Genomic DNA, 18205 nt, shown 5'->3' on the forward strand with positions numbered 1-18205 from the left:
CCCCTCTCTACACTCCAACCGGTGCTTTCTGGAATCGCCTCCCAAACAAATGACTTCTACTAAATGCTTGCCTTAGGTCTGCTTCTGGCCAACCTGTTCCTGAGAGGGACAGAGAGCAGGATCTCACAGAGCATTTACTTTGTAACCTGTCGGGCTTGTCTTCTCTTGGTGAGCAGGAGGGGCTGGTTTCAGGCAGGTTAGAGGAATCTCACGCTTCTCACTCTACGTCGCCCCAAGTTGAGGGAAGAAACTCTACATAGGAAACCGAGGGGGCTTTGTTGGGTCTGTGCCCAAAGATACAGACTTGCCAGAGCCAACTGATAAAAGATCTGGGTATTTTTGAACTGGTTGTTATACTCTTGGTAGCTTGAAATCAGCCTTGGTAGAAATATTTACATCATGGACATTGGCAAACGCTCAATATCAGGGCTGTCATAGTTGGCACGTTCCCACCCAAACGGAGAGGGGGACCATTCATCAGGATGACATAGCATCTGTGCAGGTCACAAGTGTTTTCAGCTCCTTCCCACGATTGCCCATCGTGCTTCCATGGCAACCCACCTGTAGCCTCAGGCTTATCTTGCCCTTTCATGTTTTATATCAGTGTTGACATGTCAACTCCCTTGACATGGAGGAGGCACTCAGCTTGCATATGTGACCTCTGATAGCAGAAAGGAAATGATGCAAACAATTTTTCCATCTCAACCCTTGAGAAGGAGACAGAACTGGTCCCAGGAAGGGAGGCATGCAGGCCTTGTCAGTGCCTTCTACAGTGAGTGGTGAGAGAGTCTGCTGCTTGACCTTTTGACCTCTTAACCCTGAGAAGACAAGTGACAGACTATTTCATGAATGGCATTGAGCATCTCTCCATGACAAGCTTGATTTATCGGTTCTCCTGCAATGGAGGGGACCTAAGCCCAGCAGGAGGGAAAGAAGGTGTTCTGGGGAGAAAATTACTTAGGAAAAAGAACTGACTGGAGAGGTAGGATTAGAAGCAACACTCAGCTCAGTGCTCAAGGCAGGCATGCGAAAATAGTGCATAAACTTTCAAATTCTCTATTTCCAGGATCATCTACATTTTGCCTAAATTGTTTCTCTTTCTCTTTCCCTCCTCTCTCCCACTCTCCCTGTGTCTCTGTCTCCCAGAATTTTCTATGTTCCCATTGATTGGGCTTTATTCATCTGTCGTCGGATCATGAGGTGGGGAGCCCATCGCTGGTGCAGAGCGAGTCTGTTACTCATAGTCCCCGGGGGAGGAGGAGCGGGTCATGCTGGCCCACGGGAGAGCACAGTCACAACTCGTGTGATGCTCCCAGGGAAGGAATGGGCAAGGCGGGAGCGTGAGACCAGGTTGAGGATGGATTAACTTGAGTAATTTCAGTGGGCTGGTGGGGGTGTGGGGGCTCCCCAATTTGTTGGTACCTGGCCCTGGGGTTACTAGGACAGAGATTTAGAGTCTCAGGGATAGAAAGGGTGGGATGGGGGTGCTGGTCAGTTTGCATGTGAGAGGAGGGCTGAGGGAGAGAGTGTGTGGTCTCCAGGCATCTACTAACCCTGGGTGGAGCAGTGAGATGTGAAAACACCAGATACAGAAACTAGAAATGCTGGGTTACACAGGACCACTTGTATTACATAATCAACGACACATCTGGAGTTTAATCTCATATCTCAAAGCTCTTTTATTCATTCAGATAGTACCTTATTCTCCCTTACTTTTCTGTCTGCTTTGGATTTTTTTTTCAGATCCTAGCTTGCAGGATCTTCATTCTCCAAACAAGGATTGAACCCGAGACTCTGGCATTGAGAGCACCAAGTCCTAACCACTGGACGGCCAGAGAGTTCCCCTTTGGATTTTTTTTTTTTATAATTCTGTTTTATTTCCACTTTCGGCCTACTATTTGTACTTCTGTTTAAAATACCTTTATGTGATTGTGGTAGGGTTTACAGACAGAATTTATCTGTCATCAATGCATCTGTATTCAATAATATATCAGCATACAGTGGAAGGGACTTGCCACAATACACTGACAACATTGTCTAGTGTTTTCATGTGTAGATGATGTTTGTGGGTTGGGAAGTCACAGGTTTCCATCCAATTGCTCTGCCTTCTGTGTTATCAATAGTGCAGGCGCGACTGAACAATAACAATACTCAGAGGCTTTTTCGCTGAGAGGTTTCTCGAAACCATGAGGGCATTCCACAAAATGGAATCCCTCAAGCATCAATGTGAAATTGCTCCCTTTTATAAAGTAAAGGCAGGAGGAGAAGGGGATTGAAGGCAGAAGGAAAAGGGGGCTACAGAGGATGAGATGGTTGGATGGCATCATCTACTTGATGGATATGAGTTTGAGCAGGCTCTGGAAATTGGTGATGAACAGGGAATCCTGGTCTGCTGTAGTCCATGGGGTCACAAAGAGTCGGATGCGACTGAGTGACTGAACTGAACTGATAAAGTAAAGACCTGGATGCTCCTGGTACTAGGACTACCCCTGTGCTGAACATGAAATGCCCTCTAAAAGCTGGTCCCTTTTTCTCTTCGTAGTAAACAAAGCCACACGCCATGGGGCTGCGGCCCAACATGGTCCTGATGACATCCCTGATGACTCCTCTTTAGGCTGAGATGGTACTGTAGGATGTCTTTTTTAGGTCACAAATGTTCCCTTTCAGGATTTCCCTGATGGTACAATGGTTAATACTCTGCCCTTCGAATGTGGTGGGCAATGGTTTGATCCTAGGCTGGGGAAGCTCCACAGCCATTCCGTGTGGCAAAAAAAGAAAAGAAAATAGTGACTTAATCCAACTAGAATGCAGTTAATAAAAATGTATGATGCAGGGCACCCAAAGTCAGTGCTCTGTGACAACCTGGAGGGATAGGGTGGGAATGGAGGTAGGAGGGGAGGTTCAGGATGGAGGGGACACATGTATACCTATGGCCGCTTCATGTTGATGTATGGCAAAAACCATCACAATATTGTAAAGCAACTATCCTCCAGTTAATATATTATCTAACCCTTACTGTGAGGGGTGCTGACACTGGGGAAAACCCAGTTAGGACAGTGACATTGGTACAAACGCCCAGTGGGAGCCCTCCAGGCTCTCCTGCTCGGCCTGGCCACACACGTGTCAGGTTGCTTCAGTTGTGTCCAACTCTGCGACCCCACGGACTGTAGCCTGCCAGGCTCCTCTGTTCAGGGGAACTCCAGGCTAGAATACCAGAGTGGGCTGCCATTTCCTTCTCCAGGGGATCTTCCCCGCCTCGGCCACATGGTGGCAGTAAAGCAGTTTAGAAGACAAGGGTGGAAGTTTAGGAAGGAGCTCACTGCATATCAGCTAGAGAGCTGGGGATGCAGAAGAACTTCAAGAAAGCAACTCGCAGGTTCTACAGACTGCCGCCCGCTCAGGCCAATCTGTCCTAGGAGCCTTTCCAGTGACACGCGTTGGGGGGACTGAGAATTACACAGCCTGGAGCCCAGGGCAGAAGGAAGCCGACAGCAGGCGACAGGCCTCCTGTGGACACGGACACAGCACAAGCCTGACACTGCAGCCCATTCAAGAGGCATCACTGGCTTGTTACTGGGCATCAGTGCATGTTCAGAGCCTCAAGGAGCAACATCCCTCTCACGGGAAGGGCGAACAATGAAAACCTCAGCAAAATGGCTCTTTCATCGAAAATGGGAAAACGGGGCATTTGGAGGGAAACATCTAGAGGGAAACATGGCTGGTCACATTCTAGATGCGGCTCTCTCAGACGTGGGGTCTGTGTCAGAGCTCCCGGGGGGCTTTGGTCCACCAGGGTCCTGAAAAAGCCTAGCCCTTCATGGGTGGATCAGCTAAGTTAAAGGTGGATGTGTGGGCTGTGCTGCTGGGCAGGAGGGGAGCCTGTCCCAGCCCAGGAAGCAGCTTGCAGTGCGGGACCTCCTGGGCTTGTGCAGGCTGGTGGGGTGGGGGGTGCTGGGCCGGACAGGAAGGTAGGCGCCCAGTCACGGGCTCCAGATGCCCCCAGGGTTGGACGGCTGGAGATGCTGTGGGGAGTGGAAAGAGCACTGATCTGGGAGTCCAGCCCTAGGCTTGCCACATGCACTCCCTGGCCTTGCTAAGCTCCCCTCTCTCTTGCTCTCCTGGGGCCCGGTTGCCCTTCTGGACAATGGGAGTTGCAAAGGCACAGATCTTCTCCTGTATTTGTGTGTTCAGAGCCCTACTTTATTTCTTTCTCACTCCCTCTCTCTCTTTGTTTTTTTTTTTTTTTAACAGAAATCACTTTATGTTCTTTACACAGGAAGAGGTTTTTCTTTTTGTTTTTGGCTACAATGGGTCGTTGTTGCTGTGTGCTGGCTCTCTAGGTGCGGCAAGTGGGGGCTACTGTCTAGTTGCGGTGCACGGAGTCGTTTCTCTTGCTGCAGATCACAGGCTCTGCAGCACCAGGGCTGCAGTAGTTGTGGCTCCCGGGCTCTAGAGCACAGATGCAGTAGTTGGATTGGGTGGGCTTAGTTGCGCCTCATCATTTGGGATCTTCCCTGACCGGGCATTGAACTTGTGTCTCCTGCACTGGCAAGCAGATTCCTAACTACTTGACTCCGGGGGAAGTCCCCTTCTTTACTTCTTAGAGAAGACTTTAGAGAACCAGTAAATCAAAATAATAAGTGCTTGTTGTATTTCCCAGGGAATTAAAACCTCTACTATCTGAGGAAATCCAGAAGCAGGTACTTGGTGTCCTTTTTGCCATCACTGTGTTTTGGGGGCTGGGGACAGGGCTAGCATCATGGGTGTGTCGCCAGGGAGGTCACACAGGCCCCTGTGCTCAGGAGGGCTGGGTACTTGGTTTAACACTCTATATATCCTTGAGGTCTTGAAATTCTATATACCTTTTGGAGCTGGGATGCTGCAATTTCAATTTGTTAGTTGTATAGCTGGTTCTGGGCAGCTGTGACTCTACACCTCCCACAACACATGAAGGAGTTTATGGAAGTCATTCTGAGAAAACTTATTTCCCTGTGAACTTGCCCAGAAAATCCCTGAGACCTTGCCCCCAGCCTTGAGCAGTCAGAGGTCAGGGGAGAGCCCAGGAAGGGAAGGAAGAGAGTGGCAACAAAAGTTAGAAGGGGACCCCCACCAGCCCTTCCCTGCACAGAGTGCTTTTGAACTGATGCTCAGCTTTTGAAATGAGTCTTCAAATGCACCGGGCTGCAGAAGAGAGGCAGGGCAGGGCAGGATGATGGTTGCTGGGGTCGTGCAGGGAACCAGGGAGCTAGTCTGAGAGAGAGGGAGGCCCCAGGGGGCCCCAGGAAACTCAAACAGGAACCAGAGCTCTGGGTGCTGCCATCCACCCTGACTTGGCCAAGACCTCCCTCCCAAGGCCACACCCCACCCTACCCTGGGCCTCAATTTCCTCTCTGGTCTTGTGAGACTGGTGGTGAGCCGTGCCCTGCCTCCTGACAAGAGTGAGCTCAGAGTGGGTGGATGCGTGGAAGACCATTGTACCCTGCAGGACCACACACCCAGGTCACATCCTTGGACTTAAGCCTCCAGACTCCGTAGACAACTCGGCCATGGGAGGCTGTGAGCTGGGGGCAGGACACAAGAGGCCCCAGGCTCCCCTCCAGTGTTGTTACCATGACCATCCTAAGGGTCAGTGTTAGGGTTGTTGCTTTGGTGACAGGATGGACCCAGGGTCCTCAGTCAGTGCTGCTGCCACTGGAAAATTACTTGGAAGAAAACTCTTTCAACGAGGTTGCCCAAGGTGACCATCAGGGCAGGATCTCCCAGGAGAATGGAGAGGGTCATCTGTTTCAGGGATAGCAGCGGGGGATCTCGCTGATGTCTTCCTCATCGCTTGGGTTTCACAGCATCACAGCATGGCTCCCACCAACTCAGTTCCACCAACCATGGTTTCTGCCACCCATCAGCCCTTCCAGTCTCCACCCCCACCACCTACCTGCAATCCTAGCTTCCTAGGCTCTTCCTTTGTCTGTTGGTTTAAACAAGATGGGGCTTCCCTGGTGGCTCAGACAGTAAAGAATCTGCCTGAAATGTGGGAGACCTGGGTTCGATCCGTGGGTTGGGAAGATCCCCTGGAGAAGGGAATGCAAACCACTCCAGTATTCTTGCCTGAAGAATTCCACAGACAGAGGAGCCTGTGGGATACAGTCCGTGGGATCGCAAAGAGTTGGACACGGCTATGCTACTTTCACTTCACTTTGATCGAGAAGGTAATTTCAGATAGGAAAGAAACACCCAGAGAAGCAGTTTTTTTTTTTGCTGGAGACAGGATCAGTGGTTCTCAGCTGGTAATCAGAGGCCAGAAAGGTACCTTTAAAATCTACTAAATTCTTTATGGAAATAAGAAATGTAGGTCTTCCCTGGTGATGTAGACATCTCCACCCTAGTCTTTTGGGCTTATGTGAGTGGTGGGGCTGGGGAAATTGTATTCTGATCAGCAATCTGTCCTTCTGCTCAGGGGTTGGTCCCTGCTCTAGTCACTTTACAAAGTGGACCTGACTGGAGCATCTGAAGGGGCAGTTTCTGCCTTCCCAGGACATCTATGTGCAAATGGATTGAACAAGGAAAATCCAAGATGTAGGATGGGATCATCCAAGTACCAGGGACCTGGAAGTGGAAGGGGGTGTGTGCCTGTGTGAAGTGCCCTCTCTTACTCCATCCTCCTGGAAGCTGGGCTCCAGGTGGCTTGACCTGCCTCCTGTTTGCAGCACACGGGGGTCCTTCTTGGAATGATACCGCATGTGGGTCTCATTGACTTTTCAGCTGGCCAGAGAGCTGGTGGGTGTCCCCACAGTCGGGGGCATGGCAGCCTGGGGTTCAGTTCTCTTTCCCATGGAGGGTCTGGACAGGAAGGAAGGGTGAGAGGAGCAAAGGAGGGGGCCATGCAGGATCCCGGCTCATCCCTGAGTGCGTTGGGGGGAAGGGTGCGTGCAGATTTCTCAAGGACCAGATGTGGAGTTGGGGACAACGTGCCTGGGGACTAGGGTGCGGTGTCTTTCCTGAGAAGACCTCAGCTCTGACAGGCTGTGAGCACTAAACAGGAAAGCTGGTTGCTGGAGGAAGGGAAGGTTCACCACCAACACAAGTGGTGCAGCCTGAGGACCCAGATGCAGACCCTCCAAGGGATACAGGGAGGATGGGGGAGGGAAATTCAGTTTGACGTGTGAGCAAATGCCCAAACCCAGAGGCAGAAAAGCACAGGGCGGGTTTCAGGCTTACCTAATAGCCAGCAACCATGTATACTACCAATTGTTTCTACTATGGACATTTCTTTTCCTCTGTTGAGTTGGAAAAAGGATACAATTTGACTAAGATGTCGCTGGGGCAATACCTGGACTGTGAAACCAGGTTGCACAGAGGCCCACCTCTCCTTCCTTCTCCAAGGCGGATGTGTAACCAGCACCATCTGACCCAGCTGAGGGGCTTTGGCCAAGTCCCCAAGAGTCCCATAAGGCAACTGAATCCAGGAAATATTACAGTCCTCACAGTCACATGACCAGGTCAAAGGAGAGATGCATGAGAATTTGCTTCACTGCTTTCAGACATCTTTCTCATTTTGGTTCATCATCTTTCCCAGTTGTGCTCTCCCAGCCTGGCGTCCCCAGCCTGCTTTCTCAGCCAGACACCAGAGGGAGATACTGAGGTCCAATCAGAAGGGATGTCCTGCAGGCCGTGTGGGAGAGGAGGACGAGATGATGAGTCTAGCTGGAGGTCAGGGAAGGCTTCCCAAGGTGGAGGTCAGGGCACACAGAGGGATCAGAGGCAGAGATGGGAGGAGAGCAGGAGGCTCAGAGGGGCCTGGGTGGATAAGATGCAAGGGGCAGCCTGACACCTGAGGCCCGCAGGGCTGGGGGTGAGGAAAACTGAAAACAACAGCCTTGGCCTGATGCGTGGTGTGGGGAGTGTGGGCAGCTGAAGACAGGACTTGAAAAGGTCAAACTGGTGGTGTGCTGGAACTTCCAGAAAATGGTGTGGAGGGTGGACAGAGGTCAGGTGAGAGCCAGGAAATCAGGGAAGGTGGAGTCTGGAGGTTGTGGCTTCACTGAGAGGAGAGGAGACGGGAGCAGGCCCAGGGCAGGGGTGGCGGGAGGTCAGGGCAGTGTCCTCAGGAGGAAGAAGGAGCAGGTGGGGCTCCCAGGCTTCCAGCTCAGGGCTCCTGCGGGAGCACCCAGTCAACAGCCCAGAGCGGAAAACCAGGGCATTCGCGGGAGTCGTGAACCCAGAGACACAGAGCAGTGATGCGTGTGCATGAGAACTGGTGTCTTGAGAAGGGCCGTCCCCAGGAACGTGTGAGGACTGGGAGGAGAGGCAACCCTGGTGCAGCTGAGCCAGCCCTGCCTCCTAAGAGGAGAGCCCTTGGAGGAGACTCAGCAGGAGCCCCCAGGGAGGAGGAGCGGACCCAGGGGAGAATTGGTCAGGGGCAATTTCAGGAGGACAGAGTGTCCCCGGAGTCTGTGGAGATTAAGACATGGCTTGAATGTGAATCTGGATCCAGTGAGGACTGGGCAGCCTGCAGTGGCCTTGAGTACAGAGAGGGCACTGAATGGGGGTCACAGTGCAGATGACCCTTCCCATGCTTGGTTCAAGAGGGATCAGTGGGACAGGCCATGTCTTGCGGGGGCAGGGGGAGCGTCGCTGTGAAGGAGAACTTTCTCAGTGAGAAAATAGTGGAGATGAATCTAGGAGAGGGCACCAAGGGAGCCAAGCCCTGGCTCCTGAGGGCTCAGCCCAGAGGACAGGATGGTGTCAGATTGATGTCTGCCTACAGATGGGCTGAGAATCTAAGTCTACAGCAGGAGTTAATGGTCTTACCATTCTTCAAGTGTTAACGGAGTGCCTGTTAGGTTCCAGACAGGGCCAAGAGCTGGCGATTGAGACGTGAATACACTCCTTTACTTTGGATTCTGAGGGGCCCAGGGTGTGGACTCAGAGGGGATATAGACAGTGCCTAGCCTCTCCCTCTCCTGGAGGACACAACCCTCTTGAGCAAGCCTGCCTGTGACACTCCCCATGGGGTCCAGGAGAGGCCAAAACACTGTCAGGAGATGGAGAAATCATTTCTTCACCTTGCACAGGGTCCTCCCTGCCCACTGCCCAGCAGTCCTGTGAGGTCACAGCAGGTGCTGAGGCAAGTCCTTCTCATACCCTGGGAGAAGGGCAGGATGGGGCAGGTGAGGAAGACTCCTGGTTGAGCGGCTGCATCAGGCCCAGGCTGAGTACTTGCTAATCACTTATTCTTGAGGTCTTGAAATTCTCATGACTTTGAACAAGAGGCCTCACATTTTCATTTTGCAAGGGATGGAGCCAGTGCTGGCCAGTGGTGACTCCATACTTGAAATAACACAGGAAGGAGGCCCCAGAAACCATTCTGAGAGCAACTTACTTCCCTCCACCCTTGCCCCAGTTCTCCCTAGGGTCTTCCCCCCCAACCCAGCAACTTCAGCAGCCAGAGGGCAAGGGATAGCCCTGGAAGCAATGGACAAGAGTGGGAGGTGGACCAGGGCAGAACAGGCCCCCAGTTCAGCCCTTCAGTGTCTAGAGTGCCGCGGGTCAAAAGGAAGAGTCTCCAGAACTTCTTAAAGTTCTGAGATTCACGGGAGATACAGGGATTGCCAGAGTGGTGGGTGATGGGGTCAGAGAGAGGGGTAGTGAGCTAGTCTAAGAAAGACGGAGCCCTAGCTTGGACCAGGGGGAGTCCACACTGGACAAGAACTCTGGGTTCTTCTATCAATGCTGATTTGGCCAAGACCTCTCTCCCAAAGCCGCATCTCACCCCAGCCTGGGCCTCAGTTTCCTTCTTGGCTTGATGAGACTGGTGGTGAGCCCTACCCTGCCCTCCTGACAAGAGTGCTGTGAACTCAGAGGAGGTACGTGCAGAGGAGCCCGTTGTACCCCGAAGGACCACACACACAGGCCACATTGTTGGACTCAGGTCTCCAGACTCCATAGGCAAGTGGTCATGCGCAGGCTGTGAGTGGGGGAGACAGGACAAAAAGGGCCTCAGGCTCCCCTCGCAGGGTTGTTACCATGACCCTTCCAGGGATTAGTGTCAGGGTTGTTGTGTAGGTGACAGGGTGGACCCCAGGGATCCCACTCAGTGTTTTCATCATTGGAAATTACTTGGAAGAAAGTTCTTTCGATGAGATTACCCAGGGGCACACCAGTGACCATCATGGCAGGAACTCCCAGCAAAATGGAGAGAGTTCCCAACTTAAGGAAAGGTGGGGGTATCAGTCTGGTTTCCTAGTCACAGCCAGGGTGTCAAACGTACACAGCATAGCCCCCAGCAGCCCCAGCCCTCCCTTCCCTGGCCCCTGCCACCCATCAGCCCTCCCACTCTCCACCCCGCTGTAACCTGCAATCACAGCTGCCCACGCTCTTTCCTTTTCTGTTGATTTAAATCCTTATGGAGGGAGGTTGTTGCTGGAGACAGAATCGGTGGTTTTCTACAGGTGGTGATTAGGCAGGAAGGTGCTTTACAATCTCCTGAATATCTTTACAAAAGAAATAAAGTCAGGTGCTTACCTGTACCTATCGAGTTGGACCGGGGACCTGTGACAGATTCCAAGCTGGAAACGTGGAATCAGTGAGATGGTGTTTTGATCCCCAGTTGCTCTGTCTCTCTTACTGAGAGTTGGTCCCTCCTCTCTTTAATTCCCGAAGGGCATACTAGCTGTCCTGGGCTGGGTGAAGTCTCCAGATGGTGGGCTGTCTCCCACTTCCCAGGGCACCCGTGAGCAGATGTAAGACTCCACTAGGACAAGGCAGCTGTGAGGATTAATCAGAAAAGGCAGATGCTGGAGACATGGAAGGCTCGCTCCTCCTCACCGGAGGTGCAGGCTGAGGACCTCCAGAGGCCCCTAACAGGATCCAGGGAGGATGGGGAAGGAAACTTTAGTCTGAAGTGGGAACAAATGCAATAGTGCAGAGGCAGGAAGGCACAGGGGAGGGCTTCCCTGGTGACTCAGCGGGAAAGAATCTGCCTGCAATGCAGGAGACCCAGGAGACCCGGGTTGGATCCCTGGGTTGAGATGATCCCCTAGAGGAGGGCATGGCAACCCACTCCAGTATGCTTGCCTGAGAAATCCCATGGACAGGGGAGCCTGGCGGGCTACAGTTCAGGGGTTGCATAGAGTCGAACATGACTTAGCGAATAGACCACCACCAGCAGGAAAGCTCAGGGAGAGTTCCAGGTTTCCAAACACCCGGTAACCACATTTGTTGCTAAATCTTTGACTTGGGGAAAAGATACAGCTTGAGGCCACCTGGGCAATATCTGGGCGGTGTTACGAGGTTGCACAAAATTCACTTCTGTTTCCTTCCCCAAGGCTGAGTGGTCAACCAGCATCTCCCATCCAGGCTGCCACCTTCCAAGGTGCCCTAGCCAAGACCCCAAGGGTCCCACAGGGCAACTGAGTCCAAAACCATCCCGGGCCTCACGGGCGCATGGTGCTTCCGTGGCACTGATGGACTGGAATGGTCTTCTTGGCTTCAGCACTCCTCTGTCCCCTGGGCATACTATTTCCCCCAGCTGTGCTCTCTTTTCCTCCCAGTGTCCCCCTCCCCACCTGGTGTCAAACAGAGTACTGGGCAGGGAGTCCTGGAGGTCAAATCAGAAGGGATGTCCTGGACTTCCCTCATGGTCCCGTGGGTAATAATCCACCTGCCAATGGAGGGGATGTGGGTTGGATCCCTGGTCCAGGAAGATCCCACAGCAGGCAAGTAAGTCCTTGGACCACAGCTACTGAGACCTCACACTCTAGAGCCTGTGCTCTTCAACAAGAGAGTAGCTGTTGCTCTATGCAACCAGACTAGCTGGTGGGCAGCAACGAAGACACTGTATAGCCAGAACTAACTAAATAAATAAAAAGCACATTTTACTAAAAAAGCAAAAAGAAGAAGGGATGTCTGAAGGCTTGGGAGTCAAGAGGAGGAGGCACCACTTTTGGTTAAGGTCAGGGAAAGCTTTGCAAGGCACAGAGGCACCAGCTGTAGAGGTGGGGGACAAGCAGGAGGCACCGAGATGGCTTGTGGTTGGAGTGGTCAAGGTAGCTCGAGACCTGACGTGCAGGACCGGGGTGTGGACAATGAGGAGTGAAAAGACCCAGACCCTGCTTCAGGCGGGGGTCTGTGTGCTCTGAAGGCGGAGGGTGAAATGGTCAAATGAGCATTCTGCCTTCACATCTAGAAATGGCGTGAAGGCTGGACAGTGGTCTGGGGAGAGCCTGAAAATCAGGAAAGATGGAGTCTGGAGGTTGTGGCTTCACTGAGAGGAGAGGAGACGGGAGCAGGCCCAGGGCAGGGGTGGCGGGAAGTCAGGGCGGTGTCCTCAGGAGGAAGAAGGAGCAGGTGGGGCTCCAGGCTTCCAGCTCAGGGCTCCTGTGGCAGCACCCAGCCAACAGCCCAGTGCGGACAACCATGGCATTGATGGGAGTCGTGAACCCAGAGACACAGAGCTGTGATGCGTGTGCATGAGAACTGGTGTCTTGAGAAGCGCCGTCCCCAGGAACGTGTGAGGACTGGGAGGAGAGGCAACCCTGGTGCAGCTGAGCCAGCCCTGCCTCCTAAGAGGAGAGCCCTTGGAGGAGACTCAGCAGGAGCCCCCAGGGAGGAGGAGGGGACCCAGGAGGGCAGGGACAGGGGAGAATTGGTCAGGGGGCAATTTTAGGAGAACAGAGTGTTTCCCTAGCACCTGTGAAGATAAATAGGTTGAGTGTAGCAACAGGCCACAACTGCTGGGGTGTTTGGATGTGATGTCAGTTTGAGAAAGGCAGAGGAGACGACTAGGAGAGGGGACAGGTGAAGCTGAGCCCCTGACTGTCTGAGGGTTGTGGAGAGAGAAGAAGATGGTTTGGCCCAGATGGCTGCCTAGGGACAGGGTGGGTAGGTGAGGGGCTAGAAGGGGTTTGTCCTGTCATCCACTCATCAAACTTTAACTAAGTGCCTATCGGATGCCAGGCAGTGCCTAAAGGAGAAGATCGAGTAGCATATACCCTCCTTTACTCTGAGTCCTGAGGAGCCCATGGTGTGGAGGCAGAGGGGATGCAGACAGTGCCTGTCCCTCCCTCTCCTGGAGGACTCAACCCTCTTGAGCAAGCATGCCGATGACACTCCCTGTGGGGTCCAGGAGAGGCCAAGAAGTTGTCAGGGAGATGGAGAAACCCTTTCTTCACCTTGCACAGGGGCCTCCCTGCCCACTGGCCAGCAATCCCATGAAGCAACAGCAGGGGCTGAGGCAAGTCAATCTCGCACCCTGGGAGGAGGGCAGGGATGGGGCGGGTCAGGAAGATACCTGTTTGAGTCTTTGCATCAGGGCCCAGGCTGAGCATAAAAGGAGGGTCCCTCGGGCTGAGAGGGGGCAGGCTTGGGACCATGGAGACCCAGAGGGCCAGTATTTCCCTGGGGCGGTGGTCACTGTGGCTACTGTTGCTGGGATTAGTGCTGCCCTCGGCCAGCGCCCAGGCCCTCAGCTACAGGGAGGCCGTGCTTCGTGCTGTGGATCAGCTCAATGAGAAGTCCTCAGAAGCTAATCTCTACCGCCTCCTGGAGCTAGACCCACCTCCCAAGGACGTGAGTTGGGGAGGGGGCTGGGCCATCTCCCCCCAACTTTGGCCACACTGTCCCTCCCTTTGCTCTGGCTGTATCTCCAGTCAGGAAGGCACTTTTCCCTCTCCGTGGGCTCTCACCTCTTCCAGGAAACCTTCCCAGACCTGGGTCCCCTCCCAGCACCAGGCTTCCTGCCTTAGCATCTCTGCTGTGGGAACAGACGCCCTGCACACCTGGCTCAGGCTCCCTGGCCTTCTGGGAGCTCCAGGGATGGAGGGGTCACTGGCTCTGTGAGGTGACTTCCCTGCTAAAGTCCCCTCTGCACCTCGGTGTCTCCCTACCAGGGAAGCCTCTGTCAGTCTGGAGGTTCCAGTGACAGGGCTCTCCCTGCAGGCGGCCCTGACCCCCCTCAGCCCCTCCGAGGGGAGGCGCTGCCATCAGCACTGGTGTGAGGTCCGCTCCTGCTCTCTGTGTGCCCGTGAGGCCGGGGACGGGCTCTGTCCCCTCCCCTGCGCTCCCAGCACCAAGCCCAGGGCCGGACACACAAGGGGCTGGAGAGGCTGCTGTCTGGGTGGGGGCACGGAAACAGATCAGAGAAGGAAAGAAGACCCCAGGCCCAGTCTCCCCACTTTTATCTTTGACCAGGTGGAAGACCAGGGAGCTCGAACACCTGCAAGCTTCACGGTGAAGGAAACTGTGTGCCCCAAGACGAGCCAGCAGCCCCCAGAGCAATGTGACTTCAAGGAGAATGGGGTAAGCCTGTGGGCTGAGACTGAGGGCTGGGAATAAAAGCTTCTCAGTGCAAGCTGAACAGGGAACTTTGGGGAAGATTTCCAGCCCCTGAGGGGCGAGGTGGGCTGAGCCTAGGAGGTTATGGCCCGGAGTTTCCAGTTTGACCTGGAAATTCCCCTTCCAGCTGGTGAAGCAGTGTGTGGGGACAGTCAGCCTGGACCGGTCCGATGACCAATCTGACATAAACTGTAATGAGGTGAGTGGCCCCTTCTGTGTTGGGCATATGCTAACAGGGTGGGTTGAGGAACATCCTTTGGACCAATGACCCGCTGCTCCATCTAGGGCAGAGAAAAGGCCCTCCTACCCAGGCCCACCTTCCTCAATCCCCAGGTCTCCAGCCCTGGCTCTACATCCTTTAGAGAAGTGGCTGTCTAACGGGGTCCCCACCCAGGAACTGACAGTAAGGCAGGTTCTCAGCCCCACTGAGACCTCCTGAATCAGACTTTGGGGTGTGGCCCAGGCATTTGTATTTTCACAAGGTCTTCAGGGGATTCTGACAGTGTTGAAGTTGTGACACCCTGACTCAAGTCACGGTCTTGAGGCCATGCTCCAGTCCATCTTTGCCTGGATGGGCTTGTGACTCTTGGAAGCCCCTTGTCATCTCTGGGATCAGTTTCCCCATATGTTGTGGGTTTAGGGATTCAACCACATGCTCCAAAGATCACTGCCAGAGGATGAGCTGGGGCCAAAGTTCCTTTGGTGGCCCAGTTTGGGGGTTCAGGTGGCGAGAGAGTGGTCTTCTCTTGATCCTTGCCCAGTCCCACAAGTGATTGCTTCCATTGTGGTTCACAGCTCCAGAGTGTCAGGGCTAAACGACCTCGGCCTCCCAAACCTCGGCGTCCTCACAGGCCAAGGCCAAGGCCTCGGCCATGGTTCCCGCCAAGGTTCCCTGGAAAACGGTGAAGGACTGGCTATCACATACGTTAACAGTTGTTGGTGAATCCCAAGCCTGGGGAAGCGTTTTAAAGATCTGATTTGTTCTGGCTCAGACTTCCGGATGGTGAAAAATAAATTCTTGTGAAAACAGCTTCCTCCAGGCTTCAATTTCAATTATTTCCCTTTTTCCTACATACTGAGACTGAGTCCTTAACTCTGAGAGGCCTCCTCTGTGTGTACGTGTGTATATATGTGTGGTTATGTGTATGTGTGTGTGTATTTGTGTGTGTGTCTGTGTGTGTATCTATGTCTATGTGTGTGAGATGACTCCTGTGAACACAGAGAAGCTTGAGGCCCCTGTTCCTTCCAGGAGGGCACAGGGGAAGCAGCAGCCTCAGGAGCTCCAGGACAGTATCTCCCCCCTCGGGCCCCTCCCGAGCCCTTCAGATCCCTCTGCCCTCTTCCTCCAACACCCAGTAGGATGTACAGAGACTTGCTATGTGTGCAGTGCTGGTGGGAATGCTGCTCCAGCTCATATGGAGCTGACAGTCCACGAGGGGCCAGGCTTCCCACCTTGTTGAACTCTCACAGAGTCACAGTTCAGTCTCAGGGCTGAGCCTGCAAGTACAATGCCCTAAACGTTCCTCTTGCCCTTCACAATCTTAATTCTGGAATAGCCCTCCCCTCCTGGCTTTTCCTGTGGTTTTGAGATACACTACCATTTCTTCCCTGGTGGCTCAGACGGTAAAGTATCTGCCCACAATGTGGGAGATCTCGGTTCAATCCCTGGGTCAGGAAGATCTCCTGGAGAAGGAAACGGCAACCCACTCCAGTATTCTTGCCTGGAAAATCCCATGGACAGAAGAGCCTGGTAGGCTACAGTCCATGGGGTCGCAAAGAGTCGGACACGACTGAGCAACTTCACTCAGTCACCATTTCTTCAGCTGGGTCCCAGATTTCAGCGATGGGCTTGTGTTTAGGAATCACATGACACAAAAATTTGCACCATTAAATACAAGCATCCTGCTCACTGGGGTGAAGAGCACTGCGTGAGGGTGACACACACACAGAGTGACACGCAGGTCACATCCCTGTTTGCCTGGGTGTTTCAGACACTGTCCACGCCCCGCCCACTCCTCATTCTCCAGCTGATCTTTGCTCTGGGGCAGACTGGAAGCACTGGTTTGGGGCTGGGGGTCTGTTGGATCCAGGAAGCAACTTCAATCAACCATTGTGGGGACTTGGTGGAAAAACACCTCCACTTCCTCAAGCCTTGAGTGGCCCCAGGCATGTCACACCACTCCCTGATGTCCACAGCTGGATGGAGCCCCTGTCTCCCATTTTTGTAACCTCTTCACTGAAACACATCCTCTTTGAATCAGGTCCTGCCCTGTCTCCCCTCTTTACACTCCTGCAGGCTCTTTCTGGAATCATCTCCCAAATAAAATACTGGGTTAGCCAAAAAGTAATATCTTACCCAAAATCCCAAACAACTTTTTGGCTAACACAATACTTCCACTAAACACTTGTCTTAGGTCTGCCTCGGAGCCAACCTGAACCAAGACACAGATTCGCTTCTCTGAGAGGGACAGAGGGCAGGATCTCACAGAACACTTACTTTGCTGCCTGTTAGGCTTGGCTCCTTTTGGTGAGCAGGTGGGGCTGATTTCAGGCAGGTTTGAGGAACCTCACACTTCTCAGTACTTCATCCAGCATTCTGGGGTGAATGCCACAGGGAAACTCGGGGCTGTGCTGTGTCTGTGCCTGAGGATTCAGGCTTGCCGGAGCTACGTGTTAAATGTTCAGGATTTCTTTTTGTGAGCTAGTTGTTAAACTCTTGGTAGCTTGAAGTTGGTGTCCATTCCTGCTGACGGGTTGATGCCTCCCAAGCTCCGTGCCACCCCCTCCTGCCTGTGCTGCTGAGGTAGTGAAGGCTGCAGGGAGGAGAGCTGGTACTAGAACATACAGCTGGAGCCTGCTGTTGCCGATGAAACTGAGCAGCATCTTGCGACAGGAGCAGTCCTTCCCCACTGTCTTTATGGCTGAGTTTGGTGACTGCGCCTCTTCCTGACCTCACTCCACTCTGTGATGTCATCATTGCTCTGAGAGGTTTCCTTGAGCCAACATGCATTTCCTCCTAGGCACGTGAAGATAAATTTCACCCTGGTGGCTAAACTCTGTAGGTCAGATGCTAGGAGCTATGATGGGTGTCTCTGCTTTGTTTTCACAGGGCCAGTCAAAGATAAGGCTGAATTCCTTTCAATAGCCTCTAGGGAAGAACGGCTTTCAAGCTCCTTCAGGTTGGTGACAGAATTTGGTCCTTTTTGTTTGTAGGACCAAGACCATGAATCCCTTGCGTGCTATTGGCTGGGGTTGGTCTCAGTTCCTAGAGGCTGTAACAAGGCCTTTGCTCACCTTTCTCCATCTTCAAAGGCAGCAATCGCCAGTGGAGGCCTTCCCTTTCTCTTAATCTCTCTGAATTTTGAGAGCTTGAATTTCTTAATAATTTTTGATTCAAGGGACATGTATTTTCATCTTGCAAGTTACATAGCTGGCCCTGGCCAGTGGTGTCTCCACACTTCCCACAGCACTTAAAGGAGACCCTGGAAGTCATTCTCAGAGCAACTGGTTTCATTCCATCCTTGTGGGAAAACATCCAGATGTGTTTTTGAAGCCTTGAGAATACAACAAGAAATATAGTTAAAAATAATCAGAGTACATGGGCTGATTAGCTGAGGCCAGTGAGTCCTGCGTGAGCAGTGGGAAAGTGAAAGGTGAGGGCTTAGGAACATCGGGTCACCACAAGTTAGAATGCTGCTTTCACATGCACTGATGGTTTCTCTGATGTTCCTGCAGGGACCTTTGCTTCCAGCCAAGTGGAGCCCTTTGTACAGAAAATAACATAGAAGTTCCAAAGAAAATCATTAACTGGGGACGTGACTGGGAACATGGGAAACTATGTTTTCTAAAAAATCAGACACTTTCTGTATACCAA

General features: G+C 52.9%; 1 protein-coding gene across 1 annotated transcript; it reads left to right on the plus strand.

Annotated features, from left to right (window-relative positions):
• Positions 1 to 13332: 13332 nt before the first annotated feature.
• On the plus strand, positions 13333 to 15360 carry LOC129547589 (cathelicidin-4-like). The gene is made up of 4 exons (XM_055413328.2): positions 13333 to 13566; positions 14188 to 14295; positions 14459 to 14530; positions 15127 to 15360. The coding sequence occupies exons 1-4, from the start codon at positions 13369 to 13371 to the stop codon at positions 15235 to 15237; spliced, it is 489 nt and encodes a 162-aa protein (XP_055269303.1). The 5' UTR covers positions 13333 to 13368; the 3' UTR covers positions 15238 to 15360.
• Positions 15361 to 18205: the final 2845 nt, after the last annotated feature.

This window comes from Moschus berezovskii, chromosome 24 (assembly GCF_049115385.1).
Source record: "Moschus berezovskii isolate FMDL1 chromosome 24, NW_MosBer_1.0, whole genome shotgun sequence".
NCBI lineage: Eukaryota > Metazoa > Chordata > Mammalia > Artiodactyla > Moschidae > Moschus > Moschus berezovskii.